Here is a 21,339-nt window from a genome sequence, read left to right as displayed (position 1 = left end):
AGAAAAAAAATGATAATATGTTGATTCGTTTTAAAAGACCATACATTCATATATATCGTGCCTTTTTTATATTGAACTTCAAACTATGTATATTTAATTAACCTAGTCTGTGCTTAATCAAAGTAAATTATCTTGCATCATTTGTAAATAATTTGTGTTAATGTTGTACATTTCTAACCGACCTCATAACATTAACTACACCACTGTAAAATTAAACACCTGTTTTTTTTGTATTAAGTAAGGCATCTATTTAATCTAATTAAGCTTGAAATCAAAGAAATTATCAATAAATATTAATTGATTTTTTTTTCTTACTCTCGGACATTTTTCTAATAGACAATGCATTATACATTTGAGATTTGGCAAATATTGAATTTCATTGATCCAAATAAAAAAATAATATACTATTATAGCCTTTGTATGAGGTCGATACGAGTTTATATCGACCTAAGAGAAGGATATTGACTGAGGACGAAGTCCGAGGTCGATATGCTTCTATAGGTCGATATAACATCGCATTGACCTCTTCCAAAGGCTACAATTGTTTTATTATTAATCAATAACTATTGCATGAACAATGTAAAATTGGGGATTTCTAGAATGTATTTTTAGTAACATGCTGTATTCCCTGTGCAATATGCTGTTTATGACCTACGAAAAGCTTAACACAACAGTATTGGCGTGCAATCTGAGTAAATATAAATGTACATGCGATCAAGTTTTAACGAATCACAAATCCATAAAAATATTCGATTAATAATATTCTAATATATACCGCTTAAATGATAATTCAGTGTTCGTGTATTTTTTTAGAAATTGTTTCTTTTAAAATGATTCAGATATTAGTAAAGTTATGAAATGGAATCTTCTGCAGAGGCACGAACAAATATAGCACTGGAAACTATGAAGAAAGAATAAGTACGTATCAATTTATCTTTTAAAAAAAAAAGAAATTGTTTGATACCATACCATAGTATGCCTGAACTAGTCGGTGTACTGATAATCAAGGTAAGAGGACAACATTTTAAATTCTAGAAAGAGGTGGGGGAGAAGGAAACATTAGGACATTTACGGACGGAATAAAAAATTATTTAAAAATTTTCCTTTTGCTCGAACGTTTAAATTTATATTCTCCAGTCATTTACATTGATTTTTATGCTTTTGGTAGGTTATTTATTTTTCAGTTACAAGGCCAGAACATTCGAATTCAAAATCTTCCTCTATCCATTACCCCATATTAATATATCAAATGGTCTTCTGTTATTAAGCTTTTTTTTTGTAACTCAAAGGAATAAATTAAATGGGAATTTTGTAAATTTAATGTTGAAGACAAACAACTGGGAAATATATTCACGACAATTCGTGATTCAGTGCAATTTTAAAGATTGATAATATGCAACACCTGGCCATAATATGGGATCATTATATGTTAACAACTTGTTTTTTCCTTGTATATTAAGCTTCGTTACATGAATTTTAAAAGAAAAACAATCTTCATTGCATTTTATTGCATAGTACCTTTTTTTATTTCTAATTGTAAGCTAAAAATATTTTAAACTGGAAGATCTGTTACTTTTATTCATTGAACTAGTGAAAGATTTATCTGTATATGGCATGCTAACAGGCAAAATTTAATGATAATTTAGGCTTAGTATATCTCCATGTTATACACTTCGAAAAAAGTAAAATCACAAAAATACTGAACTCAGAGGAAAATCAATTTGGAAAGTCCATAATCACATGGCAAAATCAAAAAACAAAACGCATCAAAAACGAATGGACAAGAACTGTCATATTCCTGACTTGGTACAGGCATTTTCAAATGTAGAAAATGGTGGATTAAACCTGGTTCTATAGCGCTAACCCTCTCACTTTAATAACAGTCTCATCAAATTCCGTTACATTTACATGATGCGTTAAATAAACAGTCACAATCAATAAAATAGTCAAAATATGGGAACATCAGTCATCATCGTATAACAATTTAACAGGACACAACAACATCTACTATCTACGAACACATGGATTGATTTGAGTGTCTGACGTCAGAAAAATTATATACGTCACATAAATTTGTCGTTCAATGTGCATACAATAGTTATCAAAAGTACCTGGATTATAAACAATTTTAAATAGGCAATGAGCGCAGACAGGGTTAAAAAATCAAAAGTATGTAAGAATAAATTACAGAAATCGAACTAGTCCAAAAGTTATACATAGAATTTATGAGAATCCAAAACTTTTAAAAGGAACAATTTAACAGGACACAAAAACCTATCCACGAACACATGGATCTACTTGAGTGGTCGACGTCAGAAAAATTATACACGTCACATAAATTTGTCGTTCAATGTGCATACAAACAATTTTAAAATTTACATAGGCAATGTACGCATACAGGGTTAAAAAATCAAAAGTATGTAAGAATAAATTACAGAAATAGACCGAGATTCAAACTAGTCCAAAAATTATACATAGAATATATGAGAATCCAAAACTTTTTAAAGGGTAGTCCCGTTATTTTCCGTAACAAAGTTCATTCGCGTTTTCTTTGTTATTCTATTTAAAGGACATTTTGTTAAAAACTAAAAACGCTACAAAACTTTATTTAAATCTTTTTTAGTGTTGATTACCCAATCTTTGGTTACTTTTTTTTTAACTGTTTCCTTAATTTCTTTTTGTTTAGGGAATAATTATGATCATAATATAGAAACTTGTATTTCAAATTGTAAAATAAACTGTCTTCAGTAAATGTTTTTGGTAAATAAACTCATCACAGATACCAAAAGGGGAGTATATTTATTTGCATAGACGACAGTATTCGCATTTTGAGTTCTGAGTTGAAACGGAACATATATCTCCAAACTGATACGATAGTCCCGGGCTTGTATTTACTATTATGATTTCCTTGATAGAGAATTGCTACTCACAAGGAATCTATTAAACCAAGAGTTACAAGTGGTGAAGTTGAATAATTCCTTCGTAAATTTTACAGAAAAGCAGAAAACCCTAGCCGTATATGGCACAGACTTTTTCAACTTTTGATCCTCAGAGCTGTACAACTTTGTACCCCCTTTTTTGACTTTCGAATTTTTATATCTGGGCGTCACTGTTAAGTCTTGTGTGGACGAGGCGCGGTTTTGACGTATTGAATTTTAAACTTGATGCCTTTTGTTATCTATTATTCATGTTTTTCTTTGCCTAATACGTTCTCCTATTTATTTGTATTGAAGTCCTGTGTTATTAAGTTGTCATTTTAATGTTAAATTTAACAATGCCATTAAAGTGCGAGGTGTGGCATGCCACAAAACCCGGTTCAACCCACCATTTATTTCTTTGAAAATGTCCTGTACCAAGTCAGGAAAATGACCATCGTTATATCATAGTTCGTTTCTGTGTGTGTAACATTTTTACGTTGTGTTTCCGTTGTGTCGTTTGTTTTCTCCTATATTTGAATGTGAACTCACATTACTATAAGACGTGTCACGGTACTTTTCTATCCCAAATTCATGTATTTGGTTTTGATGTTATATTGGTTATTCTCATCGGATTTTGTCTAATGCTTAGTCCGTTGCTATGTGTGTTACATTTGAATCTTGTGTGGTTGTTCTCCTCTTATATTTAATTCCCTCAGTTTTAGTGTTTTCCCCGATTTTGTTTTTTGTCCATAGATTTACGATTTTTGAACAGCGGTATACTACTGTTGCCTTTATTTACAGACGCCATCGTACCTACAATCCCATTTCCTTTTCACGAATGTGACCTACCGAATAAGACTATTTACCGGGTTTGATTTAACATCAGGAACACGACGGGTGCCACATGTGGAGCAGGATCTGCTTATCCGTTCGGAGCACCTGAATCAACCCCAGTTTTTGGTGAGGTTTGTGTTGCTTAGTCTTTACTTTCTATGTTGTGTGTTGTGCACTGTTATTTGTCTGTTTGTCTTTTTCTTTTTTAGCCATGGCGTTGTCAGTTTATCTTTTTATCTACGAGTTTGACTGTCCTCTGGTATCTTTCGCCCCTCTTTTGTACATAAATTAAACGTGATTGGTTGATTATTTGAGTTTCACTTTCATGACTTTGGGCAATATTAAAAAATTCATTTTGTTAGTGTTAGACGATCAACCACTTAGACCCTCGACCACCGAAGCACCAATATAGAATACAGAAAAAATATCACTTCTGAATCAGACGACATTACTCAAAAAAAATATACAGTATTTAATTGTTTTTGGTTATACGGCAGTAGAGATATTCTCTTGTTTAAAATGGAAAGCACTCTTATTACTCTTGTTCCATATAACATTTTGGCACCATTTATTAACTATTAGGACTTAAGATTAGAAAGGTTTCGAAACAAAGATTCGCCAGGAATGCTCAAGTCAAAATATTGCCCAGCAATTCAAGGAGAAGAAACAATCAACGAAACCAATAAAGTATATATATATAAAGGAGAGAAAAAAACGATAAAGGTCAGCTTAATGGACGCAGGTAGCAAATTTACATTAGACTTAACAGAAATTTAAAAAGATATATATTAACGATAATTTCTCAAAATGTATGCATTACTAGATCATTTCAGTCCATATATTTTTCAAATGTTAATATGTTGATTTCGTTTTAGTATACCATAAATTTATTGTAATATCATGCTCCTTTATAATGAATTTCAAATAATGTATATTTAATTTCCAAATCTGTGATTAATCAAGTAAATTATTTAGTATTATTTTGAAATAAAATCGTGTGAACGTTATATATTTCTAATCGACCCCCTAACATTAAATAAACCATTGTAAAAATAAACACCTGTGTTATAGTATATAAGTAAGAAATCTATTTAAGTTAATTAAGCTTGAAATCAAAGAAATTATCAATAAATATTTATTGAGTGTTCTTTTTTCTCTGACATTTTTGTAATCGACAATGCATTATACATTTGAGAATTGGCTAATATTCAATGATCCAAATAAAAAAATACTTGAAAATGAAGTTATCATAGTATTTCAATGTTTTATATTTTCGGAAAACTTACTGATTTAAAATGATTCAGGTAATAATAAAGTTATGAAATGGAAAATTCTGCAGAGGAACGAATAAATATTGCCCTGGAAACTCTAAAGAAAGAATTGGTACGTATATATTTATTATTTTTTACTTTTGATACCATATCATAATATGTCTAAAGTATATAATATACAGCTAATCTAGATAGAGTGGTCCCTATTTGATCACTACATTGTCACGCGAAATTTTATTTTCAGTTTTGTTAAACTTTTTAGTATGCATTTAATTGGGTACATGACAAGGTAATTTATTTTCAGTTCTTACCAGAACAGACTATTCATTTTCAAAATCCTCCCTCTCTTTCCTTACATCATTTGCCGTGATATGGAAAGCATGTTTGTTAATTCGTTGTAATTGTCACTTTGGAATTTGGTATTGATGGCAAATTAACCGGTGAAATATTGACAACATGTCTTTATTCAGTGCAGTTTTAAACATTTACATTTGGCAACACCTGGTCATAATTAGGGATAATCGTGTGTTGGTTTCTTGATTTCCTTGTATATTAAAAAGATTTTACATGACTTTTCAATGATAATGCAATCTTAATTGATTGTCATTGCATAATAACTATTCGCATTGTAACTACACTAGCCAAAAAGTAAACTGGAAACTTAAAAGAGTAACATAGTGTGATTTAAATAATGTTTTAATGTTGATCATTCAAACTATGCTCAAATTTGTTTTTTAAACTTTACCCGTCATTCCTCCTTGTTTAGGGAATATTATTTCCCAATATATAAAAACTAGTAATATGTAATAAGAACTGTATACAGTAGCTTATTAGGTCAAAATATTATAGGTGACAATAGCAAAAAAACAACTTTCACCTTTTGGTGTGAATAAATTGGCAAAATAAAAAATGTGCCATAGCTATTTTAGTGAAAAAAGCATTTCATAAAGTATTGTATGACTCCGAACTTTTAAAGTAGTATGAACGAAGAACAGCTTTGTGTACATTTTTGCGTAGAACTTTGTTAATCAAAAAAGTTTGTTTTTGCAATTTTTCACTATTGTTATACAACGTGTGGTCTAGAACGTTTTAAACTACAAATTAAGCAATACGCATGTATATACATTTGAAACACTGTATGTTTTACCCTGGGTAAATAGTAAATTTAGATCATCAATATGTGTTACTTTCATCAATTACAATAAAAAAAACAAAAATATTGTGACGATAACATCGAGGGTATAAAAAGACTTCATTTGTAGCGATTGAAACAATTAAGCTCATTAGACAGAGTAATCAAATGATCCAGAATTAACAGCACGCGAGACAGTCTTATCAATCACATGACTATGGTCCCTTACCGGCTAAATTGGTCCTAGTTGGATGCATTCTGACAGTTATGCATGTTCAGCTAGATTTCAGCACTTCAATCTAGCAGGTTTTACATTTTATATACTGTTCAGTATGAAGGAGTTGTGTCGATGTTATCTATATAGATAAATAAAATCAGGAGCTGAAGTAAAGTATATGACCATCTCATATCCGTCTGTACTTACAACTGTCCATGGAGAAATTTTAATTTATACTAGGATAAAAATAATTCTCATCACTGTTGTCTATACTCACTGATTGATTTTATGATAAATTCAAATTTCCTGCATGGGTTTATTACGAACAGTATATTATTACACGCCTAAAACAGCAATGATTGTACAGGATTTGTAGCTTTCAAAGAACTTTTACATTTGAGAACGCCAAATACGTGTTTCAACTTCATGGGTGCTCGATTGGAAACAGTTGTAATGTAAAATCTATAACGACGCTGTCGAGCAGACAGAGACAGCAGATAATCTGCACCGGATGAATTTAGTTGACTAATTTACTTATTTAACAGATTAAAATGAGAAGTCTTGATGTTGAGATAATGAAAGTATTACGCACAATAAATGACACTATGTGCAATCTATAACGAAGCAGACAGTGGCGGCAGATAAGCTGCACCGGGGAAAATCGTTGCTTAACTTTGTTACAATTATTTTTTATCTATTTATTTATTGTAACTTGTCCAATACAGATTGAAATGAGAAGTCTTGATGTTGAGTTAATGAAACAATTACTCTCCATAAATGATACAATACAGAAACTTACCAAGGGTCACACCATGACAAGAACGCAGTCATGTAAAAGTCGCATCAGTACAAAAAGGTCACAACGATTGCAGCACATCAAAGACAGAGTTGAGAAACCAATAAGAAGACTACAGAGTACACCATCATTCTGCAGGTTGAGCAGTACCGATTCAACGTCAAACTTTGAAAAACAAGGTAATATAACAGACAATATTGTCAAAAACTAATTCATCAACATTGTGTGTACAGTCAAAACAGTACAATAGAATAGAATCTATTGCTTCAACTTTATAACATATACAGTACAATAGAATAGAATCTATTGCTTCAACTTTATAACATATACATAGACACTTTGTTTGGTTTTGCATTGTAAAGAATAACATACACGGCATTGCATCGTTTGCTGATTACTTTAAACCTTTTCGTTTCTTTTCATTCGCAGATAAACTTATTTCAAATTATTGTTCAAAGTAACCACCAATACATAATTGAATAAAGATAATATGTCATGTATTCTACTGTAGCCTACTAAATCCTTGTACCTTTGTTAACTATTATAACTCTGGATGATTTTTTTGTTAACCCTTTTTTTAAGAAGGTTCGGATTTTATGTCGGATTTTTTGTTTTCGGTAGATCTACATTTTTGTAGATTCATTCTATTTTGTAATACATTGTATTGAAACTGCGTGATGATCGTGTGTTTTGGGGGCTTTTTGACAACTTTTGTTACACACTAACAGTTATACAAAATTGTAACCTTTCCATAAGTATTTCTATGTAGCAATATTTTAGCAGCGCCTGCATAAATAAATTTGATACAGTATTTCAGAGTGTGAGTTTCTTAAGCTGTTTTTGGTCAAACCTTTTGGAATTATGGGTCATCAATGCTCTTCAACTTCGCACTTTATTTTGTCATTTTATGTTTTTCTATTCGAGCTGCAGTGATGAGTCGTTTGTAGACTAATTGCACGTTTTGCGTACACAATTTTAACCCCAGTATCTATAATGAGGTTTTTCCTGATCATGATTTCCTTGGTAGTAGATACCTGCTTAAGAGGGATCTAACTTTATACACGATAACATTTTTTGTTCCTTGTTTTTCTCAATATTGTCTGCTTCTATATGGTATTGCATGCTAGGCGTGAATATGACAATATTTATGGGGGGACATGAAATGTATATTACTGGACTTCTGCTGTTACTATTTCAGAGTCACCAAACTCAATGGACGATGCCACATTTTATTTTGAAGAAAGTGACGAGGATTTGTATGTAAAAGATGGTAGACTTGCGCGCTACAATTCTATGTCGTGCATTGCACCCCTTGATGATACTCAAACTAACTGTTATGAAGAGATTCTACGAGCTAATATCAAAGTATGGAAATCTTCAAAAGTGGAAGAATCTGACTGCTGAATCATTCACAACAGTTTTAGTGTCCATATAAAAAAATAAATTGAAAAAGACGATTAGAATCCTAAATGTGCATGCATAATTCTGTTAATGGATACACATGCTCAGCTCAGCAGATTATTGCATCTAGTGTCTTATATTTTCTTTCTTATACAAGTGAATTTGCATGCATAACTTTAACCACTTTAATTTGACCGAAATGTCATGATTCAAGAGTATACATTAGTTTTTTTTTCTAAATAGTGCTCGTGTAATATTCCCATTTTTGTAAACTTATTATGTCAAAATCTGGCAAATATTATTTTTACTGTTCAAGCTTCATTTTATATCTAAATATTGTGTTTAGAGCCTAAACACTTTCCTAAACACATTTATGAAACCGATTTTTGACATGTTTTAAGTCTAAACACGTTTAATATTTGATGTGCTAACAGCCTAAACGTGTCAAGCTATAAAGTGCTTAGACTGTAAACATGTTTAACTGTGAAGTGTTTTATCTGGAAACATGTTTAGCTGTGAAGTGTTTTGTCTGGAAACACGTTTAGCTGTGAAGTGTTTTGAATGTAAACATGTTTAGACCATATAGGTTCGGAAGGCTAGACTGTCAAACGTTTTTAAATACATGGTAGCTTTTAGATCACCCCTAGTTTTTGGAGGGGTTCGTGTTGTTTATTCTTAAGTTTTCTATGTTGTGTCATGTGTACTATTGTTTTTCTGTTTGTCTTTTTCATTTTTAGCCATGGCGTTGTCAGTTTGTTTTAGATTTATGAGTTTGACTATCCCTTTGGTATCTTCCGTCCCTCTTTTTTTAATAAAACAGGTTCTCATACCATCACAAAAAAGGAGCCAATACATCAAACTAACAACATGGAATTTCCATTTCAAATTCAATGTGACCAATAATTTTTCAATCCTAAAGAGTGTGTCTTTACTTCAATTCACGTCCTTTGACGATTGTTATTCTTCGTAGAATAGTAAATGCCATGTTCTAGAAGTTTTTGAAATGTAATAATAATAATACTTCTGGCCGGTTTATCTTCAGTTCTTAGATCCCAACTGCTTGTCATTGGCTTGGAATATAGAAGAAAAAAAATGATAAGCAACTTTGTAGAATACATTTTAAAATATAAGTTTTTCGAAATACATCACCAAAAAGTAATAGCAGGATTTATGATCCAGATAACAACGTTTAGACTAAGGTGGTAGCATACATTTACTGATGTATCAATTGATTTAATATAAAAACTTCTTTTCATGCTTAACTTTATTCATTAAATTTGTTAAAATACATATTAGCATTTTAAAAATCAAAATATACTTCTGATTCTTACCTTCTTGCAACAGATTTGTCACTGTTCTTATTTCCTCTTGTGGCATGTCAAGACATATAGTGATTTATTCTGCTCTCTGCAATCTAAAATAAAACAATACAGGGATATAACTCATAAGAAAAGCAAAACCTCTTTTAACTATTGAAATAAACAAGCATAATTCTTATATTTTGGAGAAAAATGTTGATTCTCCATTTCGGAAGTAGTTACAAAAACAATGAACGCGAAATGACACTGGCTTTGCAAATAATGCACCTCATTCTAGTGAGACTCTGTAGATTCCCCTCCCTGTTACATCATAATCTGCCAAGGAGTACCGAGTATTCTCGCAAACTCCCTTTTCCAAGCACATTAGTTAAATATAAATGAAAACTTATATGATTGAACATTAAACAACTACACAAGATAGTCTGAACACTTAAAACTCCTACAAGCACTGACTTCAAGGTTTCGTGAGATGGTACCCACCCCCTTTTTTCTCCTGCATTGCCTATACGGTAGTGTACTTGTAAAAAATGCTCATAATTGCCAATAATCATTTACAATTTGCAGTTCAAAATAAAAGACAGTATAATCATAACTCCTTACCTTGTTAAAAATGGTCAAGTTATGGTCAGTTATGGTCAGTAGTAAACAGCATGGCCTTTGACTTCGGGTTCTTTGTTTCGTCCTCCCGCTCAAAAAGTATCACGTGATATGAATGCCGTCTTCGGCCTAAATGTGTTGTAATTCTAAACATGTTTAGGAAAGTATCTAAATGTTGAAAGTGCTTAGAATTAAAACACGTTTAGCTTCATATACTTGACGAAGTAGCTAAACATGTCTAGCACAGCAACATGTTCACTGCCAAGTGCTGAAAGCTAAAACATGTTTTTTTTTTTTTATGTTTAGAAATTAAATGTGAATTTGGAAAAAGTTGATGGTAACAATGTCAACGCATTTGTAAATGAAATTGGATTAGTTGTTTTAAAGTCTGCTAAGACAACGTTTGGAACACGAACTGATAAACTAAAAAAAGCGAGACCCTAAAAAGAAGGGAGACAAGCCATGGTTTAATTATGACTGCAAGTTTGCGTGGCAAAACTTTAGAAAGCTTAAGCGCAGGCTCAAATTTTCCCCTTCGCTTTCATTATATAACGAAGTTAAAGATTCTGAGAGGAAATATAAAAATGTTATGGACAAAGCCATTAAAAGTCATAGATGTTATATGGCTAAAAAATCAAAAAACCTCAGATCTCAAAATTCAAAAGAGTATTGGAATATTTTAGATAAGCGGAAAAACAACCGGACATCAATTTTGATAATTTGCTTAATTTTTTTCAGAGATTTAAATTCAGGCACCCCCGACCCTATTGAGTTACCAAATGTAGACCAAGATGCTTTAAATGATTTAAATGATACACTTAATAGTCCAGTTGCAAAGGACGAGATTATGAAGTGTATTAAGAAACTAAAAAGTAACAAAGCATGTGGCGACGATATGATTAAAAATGAATATATTAAATCTTCTTGTGATTTTTTAATTGATGTATATGTTGAATTGTTTAACTTGGTTTTTAGAACTGGGATTATACCAGAATCTTGGGTAATTGGCACGATCAAGCCATTTTATAAGAATAAGGGAAACAAATTTGATCCAAAAAAACTATAGACCTATCACAATTGTCAGTTGTGTTGGGAAATTATTCACTTCGATTTCAGTGTATGTAAAGTGCGGATCCTAAATTATCATTTTTACTGTATATGCAATAAATGTCTAATGTAGAATGATAAATAAACAGACGAACTTTTTTTAATTTTTGAAGAAAATGAAGAAAATTAGTTAAAATGTTTATGTTCAGAAATATATAATACTAATAAAACAAAGTAAGAGATGCGAGCGGGGTTTTATCGCGCCTAAAGCCATCCAGCTGTGAAATATATACCAAAATAGGTGAATATTTAGGACATTTCACGAACAGATCGTGCAGGTGCTTTATAACTAACAGGTAAGATGTTGTTGCAGTAAAAAATATTCATTTTAATACAATTATTAAAGTTGTATAACGTAGAATATGTTTTGTCATTCAGTTTCTTCATATTTAACTAAATTCCACTATGATGATTTCGTAATGCTAGTCATGTTTACTGTCGAATAATGATACTATGCTTTCATTTTCACTGTGGAGCGAATCATTATTATTGTATATGCGGTGCATTTTCACTGTATAATTTTTTTATTTTAAAATTTATCTATTACAGCTCATTTCTTTAAGCATGTAGAGCAAGACTTTAGTTGACTTGCTTGCTTTTTTCATTGGATAATCATTATGATAACACCCAATTTAATTCAAATATTAAAAATACAGGTTAAACTATGCCTATTCGTTTTGTTTAAAAATGTCAATCTTATTTACAAAGTTTGTATAAACAATTATACAAACAAAGCAAGCATTCCAACCAAAGTTTTGCTTTACATGCATTAGGAAATTAGCTGTAAAGCCTTAATTTAGCCGACTTGCTCAAACAATAGATAAAGTAAGAGAAAGATTTGATAAAATTTAACTTACGGAGGAAAGTTTGGTTTTAAAACACTCTAATAAATTCAATAGAAATAACATTTATTTCAAATGTATTCCATTTAGTTTCTTATAAAGCGTATAGGGATCTTTATCCTTATTTTTTTTATCCATTTCCATGACACTTCACCACTAATTACGTACATCTTGATATAGATTGAACCTTTGTTTTCCCGTTTGAAAGGTTTTACACTGGAGCCCTTTATAACTTGCTGTTCGATGTTAGCCAAGACTCCATGTTGAAGACCGTATTTTGACGTTTCAAGATGCATATTTCTGTGTTCGCATGCGTATGTATTGCATGGTAGATAACGTCTCAATTTTACACAGACTGCACCTAAACTCCGCCATATCAATCTTTAAACTGCAAAAAAATATAAAAATATCTTCTAAATTTTGGTTAAAATCAATTAAGGAGAAACGTAATCTGAAGAATACAATATGACATTTTGAGAATCGCTTTTGTTACAAGTTTGAAAAGCTATATATTTGATGAAGAATGAATGAGGAGTTTGTATTTCAATTTGAAAATACATGTATCATAAATCCTAAACTCATCATTTAAGTTTTTTCATTTGTTGCAAGTGCATTTATCACATAATTCTACAATAAAAATTCCTCGCATCTTTGGAAATTCTACATTAATAATGACTGCACTAACAGTGATAATTCATCGCATCTATAGTTAAAATGGATCGCTTTCAATAATCGATATGCTATATTATGATGCTTTTATAACACTTATTTGAACTTTAATGCTATGTTTGTATATTATAAAGACATATCACAATGAAAATATGTTAAAACTTACCTTCAAATCACTTAACTTGATATTTTCAAAACGTAAACAAATACAGTTTTCCCATGATCCTTTATTCTACAATAGACATATCCGCATATAACAGTAAAAATGAACTAGCTGGATTCGCACTTTATATACACTGGATTTTATGTCATAGATAATCAATTTTTGCCGATGAATTTTTATTAATAAATGAAAATCAGTTTGGATTTAGAAGTGGATATTCAACAGTCGATTGCATATTTAAACTGCACGCTTTCTTTGAAATTTTGAAATTAAAAAAGAAAAAATGTTTTGTGCATTTGTGGATTTTGAAAAAGCGTTTGACACAGTCAGAAGAGACGCTTTATGGTATAAGATGTTATTGAATAACATTAATGGTCATATGTATAACATAATTCATAAGATGTATGATAATATTAAGTCATGTTTATCTTATAATGGCAATATATCAGATTATTTTTCATGTAATATTGGCCTACGTCAAGGGGAAAACGTATTTATGGGCCAGCTGAAGGACGCCTCCGGGTGCGGTAATTTCTCGCTTCATTGAAGACCTGTTGGTGACCCTCTGCTGTTGTTTTTTATTTGGTCGGGTTGTTGTTGTTTGACACATTCCCCATTTCCATTCTCAATTTTATTCCTTTTCTGTTCTAACTTTTTTTAAATGGTTTGTTAATTTTCTTTATCAACGAGAACTTAACTGGTTTGAACACTATTGAAGATGCACTCGAAGAAAACTTAGATATAATTTATGTTTAACTGTTTGCAATTCTCTATGCAGATGATACTTTGCTAATGGCGGAATCGGCCAAAAATCTTCAATTGTTGCTAGCTAAATTCCACTCATACTGTGATGTCTGGAAAATGAAAGTTAATGTAGAAAAAACTAAAATTGTAATTTTTAGTAATGGAAGGCAACCCAAAAATCTCTTTTTTAAGGATACTTTTGGCTTTGAGAACTATTTTGATATTTTAGAATTTCGTGATATTTATACTTTATGCAAATTTAGAACCATCAACCATAAATTACCCATTTAGATAGGGAGATGGACAAATATTCAGAGAGATAGACGAAATTGTAAATTATGTAACTCTAAAGATCTTGGAGATGAGTATCATTATATAATGATGTGCACAGAGATGTCAGTAAAAAGAAACAAATGTATTGATTAAAAATATGTTAATCGTCCAAATATAATAATGTTTAAGAAAATTATGAATTTAAATAAAAAATCTAAATTGAGAAAGCTGCGTGCTTGCATTAGATTTATAAATTCCCTGGCTAAATACTATCAGTATAATTGTAAATAGTGTACATATTTTGCTCTGTGTATTCATGTATTTATGTCTGTATTATTGATGTCATGTACTGCCTGTATACTATTGTAATTGCAAAGGTTTGACAGAATAAAGATATATATAATATAACAAGAATTCAATTAGAATATCATCAACTGTGGAACTTTACAAATATTAATTAAAATGTGCGCAAATAATCATTCCTTGTGTTGTTTAACAGATATATTATCCCTTTTGTGTTTTATTTGTTGAGTATGTATATATTTGTGTAGATAAGAAATTAAAGTACGATATCAAAATTATCGTCATTTACCTTAATAACATTTCTCATACAAATAGTTCCAGTGCCTTAAAACTACATTGTGCTTTGTTTGTACCGTCAATAAAAAGAACTTAATTGTCGAAATGAGCATTTGTTGTGGTAAAATTGGTACTGTTAATGTTTTTACTCCTAGTCTGTCGATACCGCTGCTTGGGACCGTTGTTCTCCGAGGGTATCACCAGTTTTAAGTAAACAGTACTTCGGTAACAATATCAACATGGAAATTGTTTGATCGAAATTTGCTGTAATGCAATTTTACAAATCTATTTTGACTTTATGAATATAGTATATATGTATCCCTTACTGTCTGGATTATGCTAGTATACTTCACTGAGGTCCCTTTTCACTTGATCAGTTCTTCAACCTTTGTATTAGTACATGGTTTGCCGACTCTAGCATCGCAGAAGAGACATTAACTGTATAAGTAAATTTTGTCTCTGGAATTTGCACCCTTATTTTTGTAAAATGAAGACATAGAAAATCTGTCAGATGAAAAGTCCGTATTAGGAAATAAATTATATCACAGAAAACTGAACAGATAAAATAGATACTTTAAATTTCCTCATAACCTTGCGGGTTCATTTATATTTGAAGTTTGAAAGATTTCCAATAATAATTATAGTTTCGGGGGGAAAAACAGGACATGAATACTTGTGCATAAGCATCTTCGTATTTTATTTTGGGCTTTTTAACTTCTTTGATTCGAGCGTTAATGATGAGTCCTGTCAATGATTATTATGAGTTTCTTTGCTGTGATCTTGTCTTTTTAATCGTCCATTTCCTTGAGGGTGCTACTGCAACGACGTATACCTCTTATCCTACTTCTGGAACCAATGATGAAAAATATATCATAATTTCAAAAATGCTACATGTGCATCACATAACCTTTACGTCAGTTAGTATTGATCCTACGTTTCTCGTTATTTAAACATTTGCTATGCTTTACACAAGATAAATGCATATCATACAAAATGGTTTGCTCTACTTCACCTTAAATTAAACGTTGTTGATTTCTTCACGTTCTGAATTAGCTTTTCGATGAAATATTTGTCGTTGAACAAAAATCAATTATTCAACATAGATATATTAAACAATTATAACTACATTGATTGTGCACATTAATTTGCAGCCTTTTGGTCATATTTTTATCATTATTATGCGGTATTGTCATAGTATTAGTTTCGTTTAACTAAAAGTTGAAAACGTATATTGTAAATAAATATGTCTTAAATCAGACTTCTTAGATAAGTTTCTTAGTATCGTTTTTGGTATTTATCTTAATATTTGTAAATCGTATGTGACCAGTCCTTGAATATGTACTCTTATAACAATGTACTTTTTAAAACCTAGGTGAATCTTGCACACGTGTTCACTTGATCACTCTTAAATTATAGGAAACAGCAGATTATATTTTTTCGAAAGTGTTGGATGTTTAAATTGATATGTCACTTATATTATACGTGTATTTTCTGTTATTGATTCATTTAGATTTTACCACTGCATCGCTTGTGATACGATATGTATCCACTAGAGACAATTACGGTAAATTAAGAACTAGAGAAATAAAAATAATCAACAATATAATAAAGCCAAACGTTGTAATATAAATATTCAAGGTCATGGTTTTCTCCGACTATTTATGACGTCTTTACACAAAATCTATTGGATGTTGGATGTGTACTTATTGATAATTTAGTCTTTGATGAATGATTTTTTTCTATAACTGGCATTAAACTAACCGTCAGCAACTGCGAGTACTCCCAGATCAGTACTTAGCGTCGTTTTGTTGCTTGGATATACAACTATCCGGCAACGTCCACTCTACGTTTTTGTTAGATATATTTCTATGTGTATCCATCTCATAAGTTAAGCCTTTTTCAGATGATTTTAATAGTTCATTCTTACGTTGTACTGTTACACCACTGTCACAGGTTAGGGGGATCCCGCTAACATGTTTAACCCCGCCACATTCTGTATGTATGTGCCTGTCTCAAGTCGAGAGCCTGTCATTCAGTTGTTGTTGTTTGTTGATGTGTTACATATTTGTTTCTCGTTCATTTTTTTTAAAATGAATTAGGCCGTAAGTTTTCTCGTTTGAATTGTTTTACATTTATCATTTCGGGGCCTTTTATAGCTGCCTATGCGGAATTGGCTTTGTTTATTGTTGAAGGCCGTATGGTGACCTATAGTTATTAATTTCTGTGCCATTTCTTGTGGAAAGTTTTCTTATAGCCAAGCATACCACATCTTCTTTGTTTATTCATCTCATTCTCAATTTCACCAGGGTTGCGTTCAATACCGTAGCGGCTACGTAGTGCTACGTAGAATTTTGTCTACTGAACGAGTAGCTAGCCTAGTTGCTATCAATATCTATGTATCTGCTAGGCTAGCTACACGTTCAATAGTCATAAATCTACGTAGCCCTATGTAGCCGCTACGATATTAAACCAAACCCAGATATACAGCTTAGGACCAAAACATATGCATTTGTAAAAAAAAGATTCCAAATCATTTAGATATAAGGCGAATAAAAACGGAGAGAATTTGTCTCCTTATCTTATCCTAATATTACAAGGAAAGATGATTGACCATTATTTACAATTCTACTTCTACATGTAATTTTGTGTTGAAGCAAATTCTTATACAAGTCTTTTCTCCATACACTATCAAAAGCTTTAGCAAAGTCAATACAGGCACAATACATTTTTACTTTTCATTAAACTAAATAACATGTAAATAACAAATAAATTATATGTAGCACTATATCCATTTACAGAACACAACATGAATATTTGTCGAGTCTAGGTGGTTGAGTGGCGCTGGGCATAGTGAAAGGCAATTTGGTGTCAAGATATCTCAGTAGAATGAGTTCGAATCCGTCCAAGGAAGAAAAAAAAATTGCTTTCAGATGTAACATTGTTAGGCTGTTATTTAGACGAATAATATATATATAAATTATATTTTTAAAATTGATAGAGCTAAGTTATTACAACCATAACAGTACATTTATTTTTTTCTTAATTACTTAATGATCTTTTTAATCTTGTCTAGTCTTTACTCTGTATCGTGAATATACCGTGCTAGTTGTATAGCACCAGTGGATTTTGGAGAAGGATGAGATTTCGTTCCAATTATCAATTGATCATTTGTGTCCCAAGCCATACTGCACGAATTGCCATATATTCGACAATCTCCCTTTTTTAAGATATTGAGGAGTTTTGCATGGCTATCTAACATGAAGATGTCACCACTCTTCTCGTCAGAACATATAATGTCAACTCCTGGTGAACACGTTACGAAACTTGGACTGAACTTAATATCCTGTCTGTCATCTGTATACATGGATATTACATGTCCTTCTTCGTTGAAAACTAATATCTTTCCTTTAGATTTTGATTTTTCAAAAGCAGCTACAATAAGGTTATTGTTGACACTATTTACTATGCATCGGTGAGGCATTGTAAAGATAACTTTCCCTTCCTGAATTGAGTCTATTTTTATACAGACTTGTCCGTCTTTAGACATCTTAATTATCGATCTAAATGGTGATTCGTCGTATGAATAGTTGTTCACAAGACCAACAAAGATATAATTATCAGACGAAATAGTAATGCATGACGGTTTCAACGGGCGGAAAGATTTGAATAAAGATATTTCATATTCAGAAGATATAGCAGTAATACTGGAATTTTTACGATCACTGTATAAAATTCTGTCATCTTCAAAGTCGTAACAGAAATCGTAAAAATCAACATCTGGGTATTCGAACTCTTTTATATAAGTAACCGTGCTAGATCTGACAAGGTCGTATTTTACCTTCAGTAGACTGTCACTAGGACTTCCTATCCACATCGTATAGTCATCAACAGAACAGATGGTTGATACTTGATGGAGTTTAGTGTAAATGATCTGCCAGTCTTTCAGCAGTTCTATTGTTGGTTTACGGTGCGAGATCATTTCTGTTTCAGATGATTTGTTTTCTTTCTTTGAATACTTCGACTTTGTACTAGTTTCTTTTGAGATCGTGTGTCCATTTTTATTGTCATCTGATTTGCTGATATTTTGACGTTTTCGTAAATTATATTGTTTGGGGTGTTTGCTTTCTTCCATGTTTGATATCTATTAATTTAGATTTAACCAATAGCTTTGTTGACTTATTCTTGTTTTTGTAAGCATGCAAACAAGGTTATATCATATTTGGTTCATGCTCAACAAATATTAACGATTTCTTTGTGTACTGAAAAAGAAAACAAACTCATAGGTAAATATTGAAACTGTGGGTCGAACAAAGTAAACGTATTTTAATATTGCACAAAGGGAGACTTGTTTCAAATTACTTATCGTGTATATATGTATGTTGATTACAATTCTAGTATAGGAGAACTCGATCTATTTCTTATTTTAAATCCGGCTTGCAATAACTACCTAGTAGTCTAAAAATCATTGCTGAGTGTCTTCAGACACTGTGTTGTTTGCTTTTGTACTAAGTACAGATCTAATGTGTCCAGACGTTCCTTAATTATTTTAACTGGTTGTCCTAATAAAATACTGTACTGTACTGCACATAAGAAGTCAGACCACTAATTCAAAATCCCTATCTATCAAATATTAAACCAAATTTAACTTCATAGAAATCAGGTTTATCTTGAATAATACATGTATCGCCTTTCTACATGCCAATTTTCAACCCGTTCAATGTTTAACGTCTCTTAAAAAAAAACTACCTATTTTTTGGTTTGCCTTGCGATGACCTATAATTGATTTCATTCTTGTCATTTTGATCTTTGGTCATGGGCAATAATATACACAAGACTCGTCAATGACGCTTGACTAAAAACAATTGGAGAGCAAAATCAAATAAATTAAGGGCATCGTTAAGCAAAATTTTAATAGTTTTGCTAAATACAGATTAGGCAGTCTATAATTCAGGTACATTTAATAAACAGTAAATTTACAGAAAATGAACATTCCTATGATATTTCATGTCAAGCGCAAAAGTTATAACCCTCATGAATTTGCCTTCATAGCGATTGCTCAAATAAAAAACAATTCGTTAAATTTTAGATATAAAAAAAGAGAGATGCGGTATGGCTGCCAAGGAGAAAATCGACTTAAGTCTTCATATATATGGCGTAGATATAAGCAAGATTAGTATATGTCATCGTACGGCCAAAACCCATACCACAAAGTCAGCTATAAAAGGCCCCGATATGAAAAATGTTGCACAATTGAACAAAACAAAGAATACGCCCTGATTTAACAAAAATTAAAACAATGAACGTAAAATGAATGTAACAGACATCGAAGTCACATAAAGAATGATAAAACTTTAAGTCCAGTGGCATTTATAATCGAAGATACTTAGTCTGCAAAATAGAATATAAGAATATCTTATCTGTTGTACAGCGTACTGTTAATTTGTAGTGCTAATATATTGCCATATAAAACCATGAAATTATGTATAAAAAGAAACAAAAAGTTAATATACAGACTTACCGGCTTTTTCAAAACGTTGTTTACATTTACTTGTATGTTTACATGCGTTACTAAAACACTTTAAGTCTGATCATGTCATGTGTGTGTAAAGTATTATAGTTATGCATATATAGTTTTGTACCGTGTATAATTAGTTAAAGCTTTTGTGAAGGGATTTAATAATCATAACATATCTCATAAAGATGAAGGTTTTCAAGGTTTTAAACATTATATTGTATGACCTTATGTATAAATTGTGTAAATACATCATGTTCATATTACTTAAGTAAGCAATGTAAAGTTTTGTATAAATTCCATACTTTAGATATTGAATTTTCTGACGCCATAGCTTTCTGCCAGTTTAAAATCGAAAGACTGTCAATAGAAACACATAATTAATGTTTATATCAATTATGACATTAAAAAAAATTACCTACAGTTCGATTTATTTTTTGGGGAAAAAAATCTTTTTAAATGTTTGTCATATTTCTCCTATCTAGCGTATCTGAAGAGTTAAAGCCAAGAAGTTCAAGAATTAGCATTTTGTTCTTATCTTATTCCTAAAGATTCTACCAGTTTATTCTATCTTCATCTTTTCTCGTCCTGAAGATGCACGCAAAAATTACTACTGGAGGTTAGGCAAACAGCAATAGAAATTGGATGCGAATGCGCTAGTTAAAGGTCGACTTTTTGTGACAGCTGAAAATGTTTAGGAACAAAGACCATATATCCTTTGATAATTTTTCATAGTATAACTCATAACATTGCTATACATTTATATAATACAAAACATAAACTTTTCCTACCTGGAAATCGGATTTAAAAGAATTTAAACTACCAAATATTTTTGACATTTGGCGGGTAATCATGAATCTTTTACATTAGAGACAACCCTCATTTCCGGAAAAAAATAAACAACTGTGCCGACCTCAAATGTGCAGCAAACTGAAAAAATATATAGCCCAACAACCACAAATCCC

At 31.2% G+C, this 21,339-nt stretch overlaps 2 protein-coding genes across 2 annotated transcripts; one reads left to right on the top strand and one right to left on the bottom strand.

The window, feature by feature from the left end:
- Positions 1–4,899: 4,899 nt before the first annotated feature.
- On the top strand, positions 4,900–8,809 carry LOC139490634 (uncharacterized). The gene is made up of 3 exons (XM_071277532.1): positions 4,900–5,135; positions 7,098–7,347; positions 8,367–8,809. The coding sequence occupies exons 1-3, from the start codon at positions 5,076–5,078 to the stop codon at positions 8,570–8,572; spliced, it is 516 nt and encodes a 171-aa protein (XP_071133633.1). The 5' UTR covers positions 4,900–5,075; the 3' UTR covers positions 8,573–8,809.
- A 7,607-nt stretch (positions 8,810–16,416) lies between these two features.
- On the bottom strand, positions 16,417–20,471 carry LOC139490632 (uncharacterized). Its single transcript, XM_071277530.1, has 2 exons — positions 20,381–20,471; positions 16,417–19,121 (listed from the first exon to the last, which is right to left on the bottom strand). The coding sequence occupies exon 2, from the start codon at positions 18,992–18,994 to the stop codon at positions 17,939–17,941; it is 1,056 nt and encodes a 351-aa protein (XP_071133631.1). The 5' UTR covers positions 18,995–19,121; positions 20,381–20,471; the 3' UTR covers positions 16,417–17,938.
- Positions 20,472–21,339: the final 868 nt, after the last annotated feature.

This window comes from Mytilus edulis, chromosome 10 (assembly GCF_963676685.1).
Source record: "Mytilus edulis chromosome 10, xbMytEdul2.2, whole genome shotgun sequence".
NCBI lineage: Eukaryota > Metazoa > Mollusca > Bivalvia > Mytilida > Mytilidae > Mytilus > Mytilus edulis.
This window is presented reverse-complemented; position numbering and strand designations above follow the sequence as displayed.

Excerpts from the sequence above, each read along its gene's own strand:
- LOC139490634 (XM_071277532.1), top strand. The coding sequence starts at position 5,076 with ATGGAAAATTCTGCAGAGGAACGAATAAATATTGCCCTGGAAACTCTA. Across the intron at positions 5,136-7,097 it reads AAACTCTAAAGAAAGAATTG|ATTGAAATGAGAAGTCTTGA; the intron begins GTACGTATATAT and ends TGTCCAATACAG. Across the intron at positions 7,348-8,366 it reads GTCAAACTTTGAAAAACAAG|AGTCACCAAACTCAATGGAC; the intron begins GTAATATAACAG and ends TTACTATTTCAG.
- LOC139490632 (XM_071277530.1), bottom strand. The coding sequence starts at position 18,994 with ATGGAAGAAAGCAAACACCCCAAACAATATAATTTACGAAAACGTCAA.